The following is a 20,030-nucleotide window of genomic DNA, read 5'->3' as shown; positions in this document are numbered from 1 at the left end:
TTGAGTAGTCCCCATGCCATCGGTGATACTGGGGCCTGGGCTTGTAGGATACCATCTTGCATCTGTTTCAGACAGGGCTTCCTGGAAGGATGGGAAGGGCGGTGGGGAGTGAAGGACAGAGAGTTCCCTGTGGAACCATTTCTTCCAAACAGATCCAGGGACTATATGTCAGCTGGCCTCTGTCCACTCTACCTGGGTGTCCCCACCTTCCACCGCAGGTACACATGTGCCCACAAAGAGCCCACAGCATCTTTCAATGAAGGATAAACAAAGATAAAGCACAGAGCCTGCTAGGGGCACACAGGCATGGGTGTGCAGTGCAGCCGCTGGTACACTGGAGGCAGAGGGCACAGCACAGTCTCAGAGGGAAGTGGTGGATCCAGAGAAGAGAGCTAGCATGGGCAAGGTGGTAGAATGAGAGACCCAAGAAGCTGGAATCCCAGGGCCTTCTCTGACCTAGCCAATAGCTCTGCTGTCTCCCTAAAAATCAAAGGCACGCCAGGCCTTAGTCTTCTAGTTCGGAATACTGAGTCTGGGTAGGGCTGGGCAGGATGGCAGGCATTCCCAGAGTAGCACACTATCTTCTCCAGACCTTGACTCCTGTAGCTGGTAGATCTGGCCAGGAAGCTTCCTAACCAGCTAACTAGGGCCACTGTTGGTGCTCAGGTGCTTGGAAGCGGCTCACCAGTAGCTTGGGATCCCCCTAGGGTCCAGCCCTGCCTGGCCCTTCATTTCTGCTTGCTAGGATTCCCTCCTACAAATCCCTGGGCCAGGGCCAGATGTCTCCTTGATGCAAACCTTGGAAAATGTGCCCATGCCTGAGTCTGCCAACAAAAATGTTTAATCAGTTGCTGTGGTTCTTCCCTCCAGCCCTCTGCTTTGGTTTTATTGGCTTTTGCAGAATTTATTGCCCAGCGTTAATTTGGCATTCCCTTCCTGTCTCTACCAGAGACAAACCACCTGAAACAGACAAGCTCCTGTGTGCAGGAATGGAAGCCTCAGCAGCCTGACAGCCAACCCTCACAGACTGGGGAAGGGACCGAGGCTTCCCACAGCCTCGGCTTTCCCCGCAGAGCCCGTGGGAATGAGGAGAAGGGCTAGTCCCATGTCTTGGACCTTGTCATGGGTGGGGAGGATGGAATGGAGCTAGGCTATGAACACAGAGGAGAAAACTCTCCCTGTATAGTCTGCCCCGCATGAATGAGGGGGTTGTGTGCAGTGATCTGCCGAGGCATCCTGCTAACAAGGGTGGGTTTCTGTAGACTCACAGAGCGTGAAAAGCAAGCACCCAAACCTTGGTGCCAGCAAGCTCTCCAATGTCCTCACAGCATGGTGTCGGGGAATTTGTGTGCTTGCAACGACTGGAGTACCTCTAGCAGGAAGACTGAGAGAGTCCAGTATTCCTCTGCAGTGTATAACACCTGTGTGTTTGCCTGCCAGGATGCGGGCCTTATAAAATACCACATAGAGCCAGGATGTACAATGCTCACCTAATGTGCACTAAGCCCTGGCGTCAAATTCTAGCACTTCCTAAGCCAGGTGTGGTAGTTAGTGCCTGTAATCCCAGCACTCGGGAGGTAGAGGCAAAATGACAGATGTTCAGAGTAATCTCTGGAACAGGGAAAGTTCAAGGGGTAACCTGGGATCCATGAGACCTTGTCTTGAAATACACACACACACACACACACACTATCTATATCTCTATCTAGTACACATACACAAATATATTATATGTATGCACACATACACACTATATATATTATGACTATGTGATATATATATGAAGGGCAGCTTGAGGTTATGGCAGTTATGGTCAAAACTGGCTCCAACCTGTTTCGTCACTGCCCTCTAAGGACCTGACATTAGCAGGCTGAGAAGAAATCAGGAGTATGGGGGAAAGATCAGGGTCAAGGCCAGGCACTGAGAAAAAAAATGTCAAACCAAGCAAGGCCCCTGAGCATAAACAAGGGGTGGCCAGCCCTTTCTTCTCATCTGGGAGGAATGGAAATGTCTTCCTTTAGTTCTGGCCCCTTCTTTCTCTGGAACAGACCCAGGAATGCACCAGGGATCTCGTTAGAAGTCATGGCCCGCCTTCTCTGGCTAGCAAGAGGGCTACGTTACTCAGACAAGTTCCACACAGTTGAGCTGCCAAGGGTTGCTACTGCCCCAGGGCCCTTTGCCTGTTTCTGAGCATTGCTTTACCCCTGGTTTCAAGCCTTAGGGAAGGAGGACAGGCCATGGTACAGGCTGGGAATCTGAGACCTGGAGAGGTGGAGAAAACTGTCCAGAGTCCACAAGGATAAGTCAGGCACAGGCCTTTGGTGGGTGAGCTGTTCACTGCCTCATCTTCAGCATACCCGAGTTCTGAGGCTGTGCCAGGAAGATGGGCCACTTTGTCCTGGGCAAGCCTCAGAGGACAGAGCTAAGACAAAGAGTGAGAGTCTGCCTTGGGCTCGGTTCAAAGACATCTGTTCAAATGGGCCACACTACTGAACAGGAGTGGGTGCCCTTAGGCAGACTAGGGGTACTTCTAGCTTGAGCCTAAGGGGAGGTTGTGCCCATGCAGCTTCCTGGGCTCTGTGCTGCTTGGTCATGCAGGGTTGCTGTGTTCCCACATGACCTTGTGCACCAAGAACAAGCAGAGTCTTTGGAATCAAAATTGTGCAAATGGGGTTTCTTAAACACAGCCTGCCCTTGGCTAAGAAGGGACCCAGCTGGCCACTTGGGAGCAGAGAGCCCACTTCTCCTCTTCCTGAGGTTGCAAAAGCTCTTGGGGCCTCCTGAGGTCCTGCCCAGGAAGAAGAGACACAGCGGGTGTGCAGATGGAGGCTTTTACATGGGTGCTGGGAGGTGGCATTTAGTACATACATAATATGCAACCAATACCTCCCACAACCCATCAGCAGTCCCTCCCACTTCCCCTTTACATTGCTTTTGCCAGCCCAAATCTACTCTTTGTCTCTATGAATGTTAGCATTCTTTATGTTTCCTGTAATCAAGGTCAAGTCCACAGTGTGGCCCTCCGTGTCTGGCTTCTGTCACTGAACGTGTTTTCAGGATCGGTCCATGCTGCGGTGTGAGTCAGGCCTCCATTCCTTTTTATGTCTGAGTAACATACTATCCCATGGGTGGAACACACCAGTCGTCAGCTGAACCAAGCCTTTCTTTTATAAAATTTATGTTTTTATTACCGGGAGGAGGGAGAGGGTGTGTGTGCCTGTCAGTTCTTCCTGCCATGTAGGTCTCAGGGCACAGACTGAGACTGTTAAGAGTGTGGAAAGGGTCTTTAACCCCTAAGCCATCTTATCAGTCCCAGCCATGTGTATCCTGATGTCAGCTGTAGGCGCTCCTCTCCCACAGAGCTTCCTAGAGCTGTCCCCAGGCAGCACTGACTCAGGAGGGAGCCCAGTCCTGGCCCTTTGTCATAGGAAGTCCATTGCCAAAGCAAACTGAGCCACACACTTATCTTTCTACATCAGCAAGCACATGGTAATGCTCAAGGGAGCCCTCCTCTGCCCACGCTTTGGCTCAGGAGCGTCCTTGGAGTCTCAGTCTCCAGATAGGAGCCCAGAGAGTGTGTGGTACTGTGTGTGTTCTTTGCTCGGAAAGATGATGGGTGAGTTTGCTTGCTCTCAGTTTCTGTTTGACTGATGAATCCTTTACTATTTCTGCATCAGCTCTGTTCTCACAAACTCAGGGGAAGAGGCCTTGCAGTTGCAGCCAAGAGAGCTGATGCTTCTCTGTATTTTCTTTGCTGCTATGGGATGATTCCTGGAGAGACAGAAGTTGTTTTGACTCCATTTTCTTGCCAGGCAATTTTTTTTTAGGTGAATTAAGTAAGTTCAAACATGTGTATTCTAAGTATAAAAATCAAATAGAAGTGTCCTGGTTCACATGGAGCACACTTCCTAGTTTTAGGGACTCACCTAGACGATGTATATCAAGACACTCACCCTATTTTATTGACGTCTTAGAAACCTTTTTCTTCTTTGGGAAGTATTATTTTTGCATATGTATACATGTGTATGTATATACATGTGTGTGCAGGCACGTGTGTGTGTGTGTGCACATATTTGTGTACACACAGAGGTGCTAGAGAACAACCTCAGGGCAGTCGCTCTTTATAAGCTGTCTACCGGCCGGTGGCTTACCAGTTCGGCTGCCCAGTGAACCCCAGGGTCTGTTCGTCTCCACTGCCCAACCAGCACTGAGCTCACAAATACCGTGCCTGGCTCCAGAACTGGATTCAGGTTCTCAAGATTGCATGACAAGCACTTTACTGAGCAAGTCCCTAGCCTATCTATTTTATTTTATTTTATTTTATTTTATTTTATTTTATTTTATTTTATGAAAGGGTTTCTCTGTGTAGCCCTGGCTGTCCTGGAGCTCGATCTATAGACCAGACTGGCCTCAAAATCACAGAGATCTGCCTATCTCTGCCTCCTGAGTGCTGCTTTTAAAGGCATGCAATACCACTGTCTGGCTCCCTGTCCTTTTTATACATCTTTATTTCAAAAGGAAAAATCCAGTTTTGGTGTTATCTTTTCTGAGAACACTGAAGTGTTAGTATCTGTCCAGTAACATCCAACAACTCATGTCATGACAGTCAACCAATAACCATGCGCAAACCATGACATCCACGACAGTCAACCAATAACCATGTTCAAACCATGACATCTGTTTGGCTTGCTGGCTTATAGAAGAACTGGATTCACTGCTGTTTTCTTGGGTATGTCTAATATACCAAAGCATCTTAAAACAAAACATAGGGATGCCTCACAAGGAGATCAAGACCAGGAACACTAAAACAAAAAATCGATTCTGGAGCTGAAGAAATGACTCTACGGTTAAGAGCACTGGCTAATCATCCAGAGGGCCCGGGTTTAATTCCCAGCACCCACATGGCAGCTCACAACTGTCCATGACTCCAGTTCCAGGAGTTCTGACACCCTCACACAGACATGCCTGCAGACAAAACAGGCATGAACATAAGATAAAAATAAATGATAAAAAAATAAAGAAAACAGCTTCTGAATTGGGGACTATTTTATGATCCACTAGGAAACTTGTTTATCTGAAATTACTGATTTAATGAGTATTTGAAAGGAGCCATATGATTCCTGCTGATCCATTTATTCCATTCACAGAGACCAGATTTACACATGTGAAATGTTGGCCTGTAGGATATGAGATGATACACCAGGGGTTTTAGCTAGAATTGGTATCTTCTGAGAGCTGGTGAGGGGGAGGATACAGGCTTGGAGAGACCCATGACTTATAACAAGGGGAAGCTGCTGGGGCCCTAGGCAAAGGGGTCATGATGAAACTTTGGGGACATGGTTGGGTTGGTGGTTGTCAGGATAGGAATTTGCAGAGCAGTTAGGAGAATGATTTAGCTGAGAGGAACTAAGTCCCTGAGCCAGAGAGGCACAGTCAGAATGCAGAGTTAAAAGAACAGGGGATGGATGGAGAGGGTGGACAGGAAGAGTCTGGGTGCAGGGACGGGAAGTAGAGAGCTCCGAGGGTTTGGCTTAGTCAGTGAGGGAGCAGTGATGTCCCCTTGCTGTTCTTGGACAAGTAGGCAGGAGAGACATCCAGGCTGGAAACAGAGTTCGGGAATTCGGGGAACTGGAGGTGGGTAAAGCCAAGGGTTCAGGGAACTAAAGAAAGGCAACAGCCCTCCCTGGGAGACAATTTTGGTGTAGGCAGATGACATAGAAATCTTCAAATGTAGCTGAGAAAATGTAGCCATGGGGATGGAAGGAAAGTCCAGAGTGGGGTGGGGTGGAAAGGGAAGAAGGGGGTTATCCTGGAAACAGTGTTAGCACCACAAATGCCCCGGTCTGTAAACAGGCGCCAAACAAAACACTCTCTAGGGCTTTGGCATTAGGCTCGTTGGTAACCCCAGGAACTGTTTTCCTTTGGCATCAGGAGCTGTAGACAAGTTGTGGTAGGTTCACTAGAGATGCCTTTGTTCAGCCCTTTTGCCTGGGAAGAAGGGGTGGGAGGTCAGTGGCTCAGTGGACACATGTGGTCCATAAGGGATTATTTATTTAAATTTTTAGAATTGAAAATATTTCTATGCTGAGAGGAAGCTCTAGAACTAGAGCCTTGCTCATTCTCTGCTCAGCAAGATCAGGGCCACTGCTCCATGCACTGGGAGTGCTCCATCAGCATCAGTCACTGCTCCATGCACTGGGAGTGCTCCATCAGCATCAGTCACTCACTGCTCCATGCACTGGGAGTGCTCCATCAGCATCAGTCACTCACTGCTCCATGCACTGGGAGTGCTCCATCAGCATCAGTCACTCACTGCTCCATGCACTGGGAGTGCTCCATCAGCATCCGTCACTGAGGTGGCAGGCATTCAATCACATACCTGCTGCCCCTTGCTTTGCCCTGTAGGCCTTGATCACATTCCTTTAAAATGGGCAGGATTCTGATGCCAGGATGCACCAGTATGAGAGACAATGAGATCAACTTGCCTGTGAGCTCAGGTATCAGCTGCTATGTCTGGTTGGAGCTGCACCCTTTGGACCCTGGGAAGAGGCAGCCTCCTGAGTCACCAGCCCTAGCTCCGGGGAGTTAGAGGGAATAAGTTACAGAAAGGGATGTGTTCTTCTTCTCCTTCTCAAAAGATACTTGTCAGTTTGCAGACTTTTTATTTTAGGAGTGTGTCTCTGATCCCAAAGAAATAGACTCTGATAGAAGAAAGAAATGACTTAGCATCAGGACAGATAAACTTGCCAGTGAGAGCAAGGCCAAGCAGGCAAAAAGCAAAAGCATCCTTCTCCCATGCCCTTTTATATGGATTGCTCCCAGAGGTGTGGCCCAGAATTGGGATGGGTCTTCCTACCTCAGATGACTCAATAAAGAGAAATCCCTCCCAGGTGTGCCCAGCTGCTTCGGTTTTAGTTAATCCCAGGTGTGGCCAAGTTGACAGCCACCGCACCCACATCCTGTTTTATGGTTGTGTAGTTGGACCTTGATTCAGGGCTTTTCCTCTCACTGCTTAAACCCCTAGGAAGACTTGTCCAAGATCTGCATCCTCCCAGGGTCATCTCCAGCTCAGGGAGGGATCGAGGTACCACTCATTTCCAACCCCATCAGGCTGAAGCACTGCTGGCCACAGCCTAGGAACTGGGGTGTTGCTCCACTCTGTTCAGGAAGCACTGAGCCAGGAGGAGCACCTCTTAAAACTGTGCCCAAAGTTCATATCTATCCTAGCAGGTATTTCTTCCTCTATCCACCACCATCTCTAGACTATTCAAGGCAAAGAGGGTGATTCTCCAAGGGGAGGGTCTCAAGCCATAAACAGGGGCAGGAGGCCTTCTGCCACCGGACTCCTCCCCTCCCTTTCCACCACCCCACGAAGTCAACTTTTCCTCCATCTGGATTAATGAGCTGGGTCTGATGGAGAAAAGATGAGGTGGAAAACAGAAGATTTACCGGCTCCCTGAACCTCAGTGCCTGCACCCATCATCTGGAGTAGGTGCTTGGTTTAAAATAAATACCAAATCTTTGCGGTGTGACAAGACTCTTCCATACCTTGCTGATCTGAGCCACCTGTTAAAGGCAGCCAGACTGGAAAGGAAGAGACTGACAACCTTTACCCTCCACCCCCACCCCCACCGTGGGAAAGAAGCAGCCTGAGCTGGAAAGTGAGCGTCTCTCAGCTTGCTGCTCTGCACTGGAGCTTCCCACTGGAGCTTTGTGGCAGCCCTGTTTATAAGCATAGTCTAGGCCTTGAACCCAGAGTCCAGTACCCTGGGTCTCCCTGGGAGTCCAGAAATCTGGTGTTTTAAACAAAACACCCCAGATGTTGCTGAGGCAGGGTCACTGCACATTGAGAAGCTTATCCTCAGAGATGCAGGACATACTGGGTTTTGGGGAGGGATGGGGCAGGTCCTTTGGTCCGTGTACACTAGTTTTCAGCACAGATATTTGCAGAGGGAAGGATGCTGTGGGTGGATGTGAAAAGGATGCCAGCAGGTGGGTTGCTATGGAGCTGGGTTTTCACTCTGGCTTTGACCCCCAACTGGAAGCAACTGACTTGCCGAACTGTGTCCTGGCCCCTTCTCCTCACAAAGGTCTTTCATGAGTTTTCTGCTGGCCTATGAAAACAAGTCTCCCAGAACTGGAGGTCAGGTTTACAAATGGACCACCAAGGAGGTCAGGCAGGGGGTGGTGCCCAAACTGTTTCACCTGCTTCCCTGGCACCACAGAGGTCTGCAAAGCTAGATGCCCACATCCTTCCCAGGGTAACAGGGCCCCAGGGACTGTCTGCTGCCCTCTCTCTCATGCCTGGCCATACCTTTCTCCACCTCCTGACCCTCCATTCTATAGACTCTTCAGCTAAGACCAGCCTTCTTTCATTTCAATATAGGGTCTCACTATGTAGCCCTGGTTACATAGTATGTAGGCCTATAACTCACTGTGTAGAGAAGGCTGGCCTCAAATTCTCAGAGGTCCACTTGCCTCAGCTTTCCAAGAGCTGAGATTAAAAGCATGCACCACCACGCTGCAGCCTTGCTTTTGAAGAAGTATAGCAGTTCTTTCTGAGTGAGGCTTCTGGGGACATGGACAATGGATCAGAGGCAGTCAGGGACCGGGAGCATGGCGTCACTGTTGAATGGTGCAGCTCTCATTGTCAGTTGTGTTCGGGTCTAGTGGTGATTGCCGCACTTGAGCATATTTAATCTGGCAGATGTGCTCTAAAAAGGGTAAAAAGGTAAACTCCGTGTGCCATGGTTTACAGCGGCCCTTAAAGATGAAGAACTGTGTGACAGTAGCTGTCCCATTGATCGTATCCGGCTTGGGTCGTTTCCTTTCTCGCGGCCTGGATCTTTTTGCCAGGGAAGGCCCAGAAGTCGAGGGTGGATGTAGCATTCAAAAGAGAGAAGTACCAAGTTTCGAGTCCGGCAGCGTATGAGGGAGCAGGCAGGAGAGCGTGTGGTGTTTCTACCCAGCTGGAACGCAGGGAGAGAAACCTCCGGCTCCAAATAGCAACTTCTTTCCTCAGATGCTTAGGACCTTGGACAGCTTCTTTCGTCACCCTCTCTCTTGGTTAAAGGAGACTCACATGTGAGGAGGGCTGGCACGGCACCTGACATCTGACTCTTATTGGCATGTCCTAGATGGCAGGTGTGGTTCTCATCAGTGTCTGGAGCTGTGTCATCTAACCCACCTCTCCAGCAGAAGAGAAAAGTGGTGCCCAGAGGAGGGGTTTCTCAAAGAGCCGTTATTGTGTGCGACTTTAATAAGAGGTCTCAGAACACTCCCGCCCCCACCCACCCACCCACCCACCCAGAGCTCTTCCTACCCCTGGAGTTAAGGCTGGAAGAATAGGTTTTGTTGAGTAAGGGGTTGAGACAGATGTGTAAGCTTGCAGCTGCTGAGGACCCAGACGGCTTCCATCTCTCTCCTTCTGCCCTCTTCACTGAAGAAGGCACCACCATGTCTACACACCCACATTCTAAGAGAGGGAGAGAGGAAAGTGAGCAGAGGTAAGCTGATTTAAGGGCACAGCCCCAGAAGTATACGTGGTGCTTCTCGTCATCAGCCATGGGCCCCTCCCAAGCCCAAGGAGAGCCAGGAGATGGCGTCTTTAGCTGCGTGGCTGTGCTGAAGACTTAGCGCAGGACAGAGAGATGCGGAGAGAAGCGACCCCCACCCTTTGCCATGGCGCAGTGACCAGGGAGTAGGAGAAAGTTTGCAGATGTGTACGTGATTTTGTCATGATGGGAGTGGCATGAGACGGTGGTGAAGAGGGCTGCAGAGTCTTGGGCATCATTCATTCTAAGGGCTTTGGGGTGTGTTCTGTATGGCCTTTGAGTGTAAGGACTTTGAGTGAGCCTGGTGTAAGGGATACCAAGGGGATAACACACAGGTAGGTGGAGCTGCAGAGCCTGAGGACAGAGAGGACCATAAAAGGCAAGGCCAACACTGTACTAGAACTGGGCTCTTGTAGTGGGGATGGGGAGGGTGTGTAGACTGGGGACGGAATGGAGAATGGGGAAGACCTTAACATGTTGTTGAGTATGGAGACAACAGAGCTCCAGATCTGGAACCTTCTTAACCGAGAGAACAATAATCTCTCTCTCTCTCTCTCTCTCTCTCTCTCTCTCTCTCTCTCTCTCTCTCTTCCTGGTCCTCAGACTGTTCTACGGATTGTTGTGCTGGGGATCTGGGATTACATCGAAAACAAAATAGAGGTATGACCATTTTCTATCCCCAGATCCTAGAAGCTGGGAATGTTTCTCATCTATCCCTAGAGCTCTCCCCCAGCATGCATCTGACCACAGGGGTGCCACCTGGGTGGAGTGGGAGGAGGTAGAGGCTAGGAGGGAACAAACCCAGACATTTTCCAACTGAAGGATTTTCTTTAAAACTTCCCTTGAGGTTCACAAAACGTACACGGTTTAAGTTAAATCAATTTGAAAAGCCAGAGAGATATATCTGAAAACAAATAAATCTACTCCAGAATGACCCAGTGGTGGAGCATGGCTCTGAGAAGCTGCGACCTCTCTTCTCAGTCTGGATGTCCACACTGCTTCAGGGAGATAGGGGCTGGGGCACAGGGAGAAGGCCCTACAGTGATGGAGGCCTGGAGGCAGCCAGCGTTTTATGCAATGGACCAAGGCAAGGTCAGGCTTAGGTATCCAGCATTGACTGCATTTTACTCCCTCTCTTCTATGTCTGTATTTTAAACTGTTTGAGCCCAAACCTGGGAGCCTACACAGAGGGCCTGGCCTCAGAGAGGCCCATACAAGGCTTGTCTGGGGCAAACAGAGAGGAAGCCAGTGTCCAAGGCTTAATCGTGTGGACTACACCCCTCCTCTCCATGTTCTGTCCCCCAGGGCTCTGCACTTGTGAGAGGTGACACGCTGGCCCTGGAATCTTGCCACCCACAGATAAAGAGACCCCTATGACCCTCTGTCCCTATTCTGTTCATGAGGCACTCATCTCAGTCTCTGCCCAGGGTTTAGGACATGGGATGCTGGCCTAAGCTTGTCCAAACTTGGAGCTGGAGGAGGGCTGAGGTCATGAGAAGTACAAAGAATGCTTGATCATGTCCTGGAGGAAGAGGCTCCCTCAGAGAGTTAGAGCAGGGCAGCTGGAGATGGGCTGAACTTCTCCAGGCAGACTACCTGGAGAATATGGCCCGCAGCAGCGGCCTTTCTGGCTGCCCTTCAGTCTGCCACACAGCCTGACTGGAGACACTAAAGTACGCCCCTTCCTCAGGTGTTCGACGGGGCTGTGATCATCTTGTCCTTGGCTCCAATGGTGGCATCCACTGTGGCGAACGGACCCAGAAGCCCCTGGGATGCCATCAGCCTCATCATCATGTTCCGAATCTGGCGGGTGAAGAGGGTCATTGATGGTGAGTAACCTGAGAGGAGTTAGCAGGGAGGCGGAGACTGTAGCTGCCAGTTGAGGAAGGAGGACTCGGAGTGCTATGGCGAGTGTGGGGTGGAGGGTGTGACCCCCAGCGTGGAGAAAGCCAAGCCTGCCCCACCTCTTCAGCACCGTGTTCTGAAGCTACCCACAGTTATGTGAAAAGTCACGTGTCACACACATGAGTGTCCTGATCCCCCTTCCCATGCAACTATTTTTTGTCTTTTTTTGTTTGTTTGTTTGTTTTTGTTTTGTTTTGTTTGAGACAATCTCACTATGTAGCCTTGGCTGGTCTGGAACTTGCAATGTAGACCAGGCTGGCCTTGAACTCAGATCCATTTGTCTCTGTCCCCCAGGTTAGTGCTGGGATTAAAGGTGTGCACCACCACACCCGGCCATGATACACTATGTACTGTGTTCATGCAAGGCCAGCCTTCACATAAGACTGGACCTCAATCCTGAAGAACAGTGTCATTTAATTGGGACATGGTCAAGAGGGTAATGATACAGGGAGGACCTCTGGTGTCATCGCAGGGAAATAAAGACTCAAGGCACTGGACTCCCAAAGATGGTTCTCAGATACAAAGAACAGTGCAGAGAGGCCCACTTGTACAGAGCTACCAGGCTGGGTTGCTTCCTCATCAAAGAGGTGGTATGGCCCCTCTGTATTTCTGGATGCTTTGGGCACCTCCCCCACCCCAGCTCCACAAACTAAGCCTGGGCTCTGAAGCAGCTGCTGGCTGAATGCCGGGCGTGCTGTTCCCCAGCCCAATCCCAGCCACTGGCCAGGTCTTCACATGGCTCCCTCTGTCTTCCAGCCTATGTCTTGCCGGTCAAGCTGGAGGTGGAGATGGTTACTCAGCAGTACGAGAAGGCCAAGGCCATCCAAGAGGAGCAGCTGGAGAGGCTGACGCAAATCTGTCAGGAGCAAGGGGTGAGTAACACTTTCAGGTCTACCCATCTCTGTCTAGGCCTTGCTGAGGAGCCTGTAATGCCAGGAAGCCAGAGCTTAGGGACTGCAGAAGTCCACAGGCCTCACTTCGCTTCCAGCTGTGCCTCAGCCCCAGCCCAGGCTCCATTCACTGCAGAGTTCAATAAATGTGTGTTTAGTGTTTCCTTTAGCTCCTCAGTGACAAAGCCACCCAGCAGACGAGTGTGGAAAGTTGTGGAATGCCACCACTGGTTAATCCTAGGAAAGATCCCCACAGGACTGCGCATACAGCATCTTTAAATCAACCCCTTGGGATGTCTGTCCATGAACCAATTCTTTTTCTGTGCTTCGGGAACATGGCCTTTCATTTTCACCAAGTGTCCCTGTGGGACTGGACGAACCACTGTAGATCCAACCCTTAGCGCGTTGTCCAGGGGCCCCTTGGACCACAGCAGTCTATATGGGATTCTACTCTGAAAAGACAGCAGTGCAGCCCCTAAGAGGCTGGCTCTCTGGATCTTTCAGAAGGTACCCAGCCTGGCCATCAGGGACCTGCTCTGGGCTACACTTGAGCTGGGTACCAGAAACACCACTTCATATGGACTATGGACCAGTTCTCTCATTGTGGGAGCTTTGGTGACTGCATTTGGTGACCAAAGCATATGCAGAGGGGTGCTATGCATGTCTCGCAGGGACCCTGTAGACCATGGCGGCGGGAGGATTTGCAGAGGAGCTGGGCTGGACAAAGCCATTTGGGAGGAGAGCCGGCCAAAGGCCCTGGTTACAGTGCGAGAGAGGGAACTAAGCTAAACTGCAATGGCCATGCCCTTTGTGAGCCAGGAAAAACAGTGGAGGGGAGGGCTGGGCTGGATGGGCTCTGGGCTGATTAAGGCATCTGGGAAAAGATAAAGTAGCTCTGTGGGAATGTTAATCTTCCTTGGATCTTTCTGGTAGCTTTTGGGGAGTGGGTGAGAGGGGACAGGTGGGGACAGAAAGCCAGGGAAATAGCAACCCTCTGGGTTAGCGCAGACCTGGGTTTAGGCTGGGAGTCTGGGAAACCTAGGGGAGGCAGCTGGAAGCTTCGTCCAGAAAGCAGTTTGCAGAGTGGATCAGAGAGCTCTTGGTCCCCTGCACAGCAGGAAAATACTGCTGCTGTTGGCAGCTTGAGAGGCTCAAAACTGCTGCATCCTAAATGGACAGGTGCCCAGCAGGGCACAGCCCTACTGCAAGCCACCATCAGTCACATGGTGCTTCATGGCCAGGAGAAACCCCTAACGGCAAACTCACAGCATATCCTGTGTCCTGTGCCATGCAGGTTCAAGTCACTCCCCACATCCAGGCTCTTTCCTCGGGGTCCTGGGGAGGGAACTCCCTCAGAGTCGTACAGGAAAGAGCAATAAATAAAGAAGATTCTCTTGCCAGCTAGTGACATCTGGGAAAGAGATGAACAGAGACGAACTGTTTTAATTTAAAAAGCACCTGAAGCCTGTCATCTTAGTTAAGACTGCAGAGAGGGATAGAGAGCCGGGATCCCTGTGGGCTGAGGGGGAGGAGGTCACCTGGTGGAGCAGGGCTGGGCTTCTGCAGAGAGAGTAGGAAACCAGGCCACTTCCCTCCAAAGCCAGAGCCCCCCCCCCCAGAGGCCAGAGGCAGGATGAGCCAAAGCTTGGGACAGCCATACAACAGTGACCCCCCAAGGAGAAGTGTCAGCTGAGGATCTTAGGGCAGCGTGTGGGGTGATCGGGAATGGCCAAGGGACAGACTTGAGTCCAAGCCAGCCCTGTTGCTTAGTGGCTCTGTGGGCTTTGAATGCGGATAGAACTTTGGTTTTGTTAATCTGAAAAATGGAGGTAGTAATAAAACCCCAAAGGGAGGTTATGAGATTTAAATACCGACTAACGGGCTAACTCAAGCTGCTGGCTCACTCCTGCATACACCTGCTTTAGTAACAAGTCTGAGTGGTAAATTGCCCACGGGCACCCCCCTCGTAGAGCCAGGTACAGATATAGGTGTCCTACCTATAATGCTCTTCTTCCCCAGCCTACCTGGTTCGGACCGGTTCCTTATCCCATGTTTTCTTTTGGGGCTCAGTGAAAGCATTGCTCAGAGCTGGTGGTGCATGCCTGAGGCACACAGAGGCAGGAAGATTGAGAACTCAAAGTCAGCTTGGTCTAAGTAGTGAGTTTCTCAGCCTGTGCTACATAATGAGACCATGTCTAAAACAAGCAAACAAAAACAAAAACAAAAGAATATTGCTCATGTCAGGCAGGGGCAGCCTGATTCACACTGACTGAATCCCGACCCCCTTCCAGGCATCAGCCCAGACTCCTCAGATCTCCAGCCTGCTGTCCACCTAGCCCTGCCCCAGACAGTCTCCAGGCCATCGTTCTAATCGTACATGCACTGACCACACGAGAACTCAGAGATTCTCTGCTTTCCTCATACCCACAATCCCTTCTGACCACTTGACACCTCCTCATCCCTCAGAGCCTGTGAGGAAATGGGGCCCAGAGGACCCGGCTATGGATGACACACGGTAGTCCATTCTTGTCTCTGAACCCTGGTCAGCTCCTTGCAGTCCATGACTGCAACTGTGGGGTGCACTGATCCCACAACCCTCAGCTGTGAGGGCCTCTACTTGATGATTTCTTTTCCCCTGACGGGACTACAGCCAGAGGTCTAATCCCTGTGATGGACACAGATCCCAGAGGAAGAAGCTGGTGGCTGTCCAGGGAGGCAATGTGGACCTTCTGTCTCTCCTTGGTCCCGGCCATTTCAAATATCAAAGGCACGTTAGATTAGTGGTTCCATTCATGTGGCATCATATTCTTCTGAGTCACCAGACAAGCTGCTTCTGAGATTTCACGCTCGTGAATGCCCAGTCTCTTGCTATAATTCTGAAAGACACCACACAACCCCATTTGCTCTGTTCTTTGCCCTTCGGGTCTTGCAACAGCTCTTGGCCCTCACTAGTACAAACTGGCCTAGCATCCTTGGGGAATTAGTGTTTGTCCTCTGTGGAGTTCCATGGGACTAAGAAGGAGGTGGACTTTCCTTACCCAGCCACATTCGCCTTGAGATTTGGGAGAGATACTGAGGGTCTGGGGATCACTGTAGGGTGGCTTGGGGCCAAGCTTCTGAGGAGCCCTGTGGTACCTGTGTACCCCTTAGTGCAGCCTTGACCCTGGACAAGCATCAGTTCCCCAAAGAGGCATCCAATGGATGGCACCAATCCCTGCGCACCAGCTTCTATATGGAAAGACGGAGACAACAAAGTTGTTACTGCACAGGTGCTACGAGAGGCGGTTTAGTTGAATGACCCCTATGGAGGTTCTCGATGTATGAGACAGCACAAACACTCCTGAATGGGCTTCCAGAATGTTCATTATTTACAAATGCGCTGTCAAATACATGATGTCTTTCAACTCCTGTGGTCAAGATCAGCAGGCTAGGTTTTATTAACCTCTCTCCAGATGGGAAGACTGAGGCTTTCCCAGCCTGTCCCTTACCTGAGTGTAGTGTCTTATGAAACAGAGCCCAGGTTTCTGGGTCATTTCCCTGTACTGAAATAGGGTGTCCACACAAGGCATGGCTAGTAATGGTGGGTCCTCCTAGCTGCTGCATCAGTTGGGGCAGGAAGATGCTAGCATGTTTGTCATGAATGCTTGAGGCCCTACCTGAGTTCAGATCTCCAGCGCTTACATGAAAAGCTGTATTTGTGGCACATACCTGTAACCCCAGTACTGGGGAAGTGGAGACAGGAGGATGCCTAGCTGAAACCGTGAGCTTCAGTTTTAGTGAGAGACCCTTTTAGTATCAAAAGCTAAAGTAGACGGCGATTGAAAAAGACATCCAAATGTTGACTCCTGGATTCCCCATACGTTGCACATATGTGCACCTATGACACCCATGTACACATGCGAATGCTTATACAGACACACTGAGAACTCTTGAGACTTAACCCATGAGGAGTGTGATTGTCATTCTTATTTCCAGGGTGGGTTGCAGTGGACAGAGCATGGGGAACTATATGTTCCACTGTCACTCTGGCCCCAGGCTCCTTCCATTGTGTGGCTCCTCTGGGTCTTCCCCACCCAGCAGTACGGAAGAAAAGAGAATGGAGAACAGGTGACAAGTCTTTCTTTGCCAGGTCTGGAAGTGGTGGCATTTCTTCTGCCCTTATTTTATTGCAGATCTTACAAAACTCAAAGATACTAGATGCTGATGATAGTCACCTGTGTGCCCACAAAGAGAAAAAAGTCACTACACTATCATTTAACCTATAAAGTAAGTTTTATGGGCTCATAACCCTCCTGCATCATGGGAGGCACAGTCCCAACTCACCAAAATCCTCCCTGAAAGAGATTGTCTCCCTGATCAGTTTCCCCAAGAAAAAAAGATGAGAATTTCCACCCAAGTTCTACACATGTCTAAGGCAAAAAAGGCAGAGGGATACAACACCCCATGTGCTCACATGCCAGAGCTTGGGAAGGTTTGTGGGTGCAGAGGGCAGGGTGTGCAGGCTTGTGGGTGCAGAGGGCTGTGTGTGCAGGCTTGTGGGTGCAGAGGGCTGGGTGTACGGACTTGTGGGTGTGAAGGGCTGGGCATGAACCAAGGCCATCATCCTGGCCTCTTTCTGCACCTGGTTCTGAGAACTCCAAGCAAAGCTCACAGCTCTGCACAAACCACTCACCTTTGAGGCTGTGCCCAGAGCTGAGAGAATGGGCCAGAGGACAGGATAACAGGAAACATGTTCTATACTGCTTCAACAGTGGCTCCTTCTAAAGAGCTCCTTCCTTCCCTACAGAAGTCTTCAGCCCTCACCTTTTTGGCACAATAGGCTCTGTTACCTGGACTTTTCAAATTTTCCACTGGGGGAAGTCGAGTTATTATTATTTTTTAACATGGGAAGTGGTTTGTAAAACAGCCGATAGCTTTAGTGACAAGCCTATTTAGCTGATAAAATTAGCCATCAGAGAAATAACATATGTTATCCTTTTACGATAATTTAAATTTATGGCCATCTACCAGTCATCTCCACAGTGGATGGAAAGGGGCCAAGGTCGATTTCAGCCTCACCCTGCTCCTAAATCATTAGTTTGCAAGCGTCTCCCGATTTTTATTGTTACCAACAATGGCGAAACTAATGGAGATAAACATTGGACGCCTTCCCAGCGGCAGATGGCTTTGAAGGCGGGGCAGCTTGTGCAGACAGCACTGACAGAGCGGAGCCAAATTATTGCTATTGCATTAGATGCCATCGAGATGCTGGCCAAAGTGTGCATTGATCAGGCTGCAGCCCATGTCCATTGGACTCCGTGGCCAGTCCATTAAAGGCAGAGAAGGCTGGGTGTGGCCACCGTGGAGGGCCTGGTTCACTCCGGTAATGCACACTTCGGGGCTCTCGGTGGATCCCTGCTGACCAGGTTGGGTTATCTGATTAGAAATACCTACCTAATGGTGTGCAGTGGGTGGGGCCATGACTGTGCTTTAATTTTCCCCTAGCCTAGGGATGGGCTTTTGCACAATGTTTACTAGTGGAAGAGTTGCTTCATTTTGTCATTGGAGGCACTGCATGCCTACCTTGCTCAGAGACCCGGCTCTTGTGAGCTCTGGAGATCCTGGGGGGTAGGTATTTCTTCTGACTGCAGGGGTCTACAAGTTGGGGGGTGCGCCAGTCATGCTTATGTGGCCTAGAAGTTTCTTTTTTTCTTGAATAGATTCAGCTGATGGCTATCATTAGTTTACGAAGCTTGGGGCTAGGTTTCCTTTTCTTTCTTGTGAGGAGAGGCAGTTAATGAACACGTGACCATGTGCCCTGCCGCTGAGCCAGATGTGCGATTTATTGCTTCTGTCCCATTCTTTCATTCGTCTCCTCTGGGGCTCCAACTGGGTTTCACATCTTTCAGATTCTATTCTCCTCTATTGGCTCTCCCTCTCCTCCACTGGTAAGTGTGGTACTTTCATAGACCTATCACCCATCTTGAAGCTCAAGAACTGTCTTTCTCCTTGCCCAGTCTCTGTAACACTACCTGAGTGTTCCTTCAGATCCTATAATCATAAAGTGTGGTTTGAGTCTCATTCCCCCACTGGAAGGTAATTAAAGGCCTACATAGCCCAGGCTGGCCTTGAACCTGCAGTTCTCTTGCCCCACCTAGTTCTTCAGGTGTTACAATTCTGGGTGTAGGTCACTGTCCCTGGCTCGTTTTCTTTCATGAATCATCATTTCAGATTGTTATGTGTTAGCCTGGCTACTCACCCATATGCCTCTGTTAACTGCTTTCGCTTCTATAAGCGATGGCTCGTCTCTGCTCCTTCGCATAGGTAGTCAACCTCACTATGTGCTACACAGTGTTGTATGTGTCAGCCTTGCTATGTGCTACACACTGTTGTGTGTGTCAGCCTCGCTATGTGCTACACACTGTTGTGTGTTCAGCCTCACTATGTGCTACACACTGTTGTGTGTGTCAGCCTCGCTATGTGCTACACACTGTTGTGTGTGAGGTCTCACTATGTGCTACACATTGTTGTGTGTGAGGACTCACTATGTGCTACACACTGTTGTGTGTGTCAGCCTCGCTATGTGCTACACACTGTTGTGTGTGAGGGCTCTGGATGACGTTATCCTTCTTCAGGAAAGGCTTGTGTCATCAGCACCAAGGTTGGCCTTCATGACAACACTGAGGATTAGCAGATACTGAACTTCATTATCCCAGCCTCAGTGCCCAAGCTGGGGTCTCAGGGCAAGACTCCAATCAGCCAGTTCACTTGTCTTGAATTGGATAGAGAGTGAAATGAAGCCCTCAGAAGAAAAGGGATGTATCCCGTGTGAGGGGAGGCATGGACTGAGAGCTCGGGCCTTCCCTCAAGTCCGGATTTGTTCTTGTGGGGACCTCACGTTGTTCTGCTTCTACTTTGCTTCTGTCACACCTTGTGATCCTGGCCTTCCATTCCCCCTGCACAGAAGGCTCCTTCCACCTCCCGGCCTCAATTAACTCATCTGACTAATAACACCCTGCCGTTCTGCTAACAACCCATCAGTCAGCCAGGGGACTTGTATGGGGTAGTGTTAAGTAGCAGGAGAGTCAGGAGCCAGTGCCTAAGGGTCTCACTGGGGCACACTGAGAAACCCCCATGGGCGGTCTCAGCCAGTGGACAGAGCAGAAGCCATCTGGCTCCTACTTAGTGCTCGCATAAGGAATCAGCCATTCTTATTCAGAGTAAAGCCTGAGAGCATCCAGACACCCTCCATCCTCTTGATACAAAGTGTCTAAAAACCTACCCCTGCGAGCACCGAGGTGTACACCTTTGTTTAACACCAGTACTCAGGAGGCTGAGACAGGTAGACCACTGTGTGTTCGAGGCCACCCTGGTTTACATAGTCAGACCTTTGTATGAAAAAATAAAATAAAATAAAACCCAAATACCTCTCTAGCAAGCTGCCCTCTCTCTTACCCTCATTCAAAACAAATCGTTTAGGGACATTTTCACCGCCCCCACCTCCCACCTGGCTTTCCTGTCTCCTTCAGCTCAGCCTTCATCCTAGTCCAAATCTGGCCATCTCTGCTCAGGACCCTGCAGCAGGCCCCAGTGGGGATCCCCACACCCCCCTTTCTCCAGCCTGCAGTCAGCATGGCGCTCTCTGTCGCTCCTCTGGGTCACAGCACCGATGCACCACTCTGCCCTGTGTGAATGGTTTCAG

General features: G+C 50.3%; 1 protein-coding gene across 1 annotated transcript in view; it reads left to right on the top strand.

Moving 5' to 3' along the window:
• Tmem266 (transmembrane protein 266) overlaps positions 1-20,030 on the top strand; it is a 54,562-nt gene that overhangs the window by 20,726 nt on the left and 13,806 nt on the right. The window contains exons 5-7 of the mRNA XM_050119440.1: positions 10,158-10,214; positions 11,245-11,383; positions 12,216-12,331. Coding sequence (XP_049975397.1) covers positions 10,158-10,214; positions 11,245-11,383; positions 12,216-12,331 — 312 coding nt within the window. The remainder of the gene's footprint in view (positions 1-10,157; positions 10,215-11,244; positions 11,384-12,215; positions 12,332-20,030) is intronic.

Source organism: Alexandromys fortis, unplaced genomic scaffold (assembly GCF_014885135.2).
Source record: "Alexandromys fortis isolate MF-2015 unplaced genomic scaffold, M_Fortis_MF-2015_v1.1 scaffold_167, whole genome shotgun sequence".
NCBI lineage: Eukaryota > Metazoa > Chordata > Mammalia > Rodentia > Cricetidae > Alexandromys > Alexandromys fortis.
Note: the sequence above shows the minus strand (reverse complement) of the source record. Positions and strands in the feature narration are given on the sequence as shown.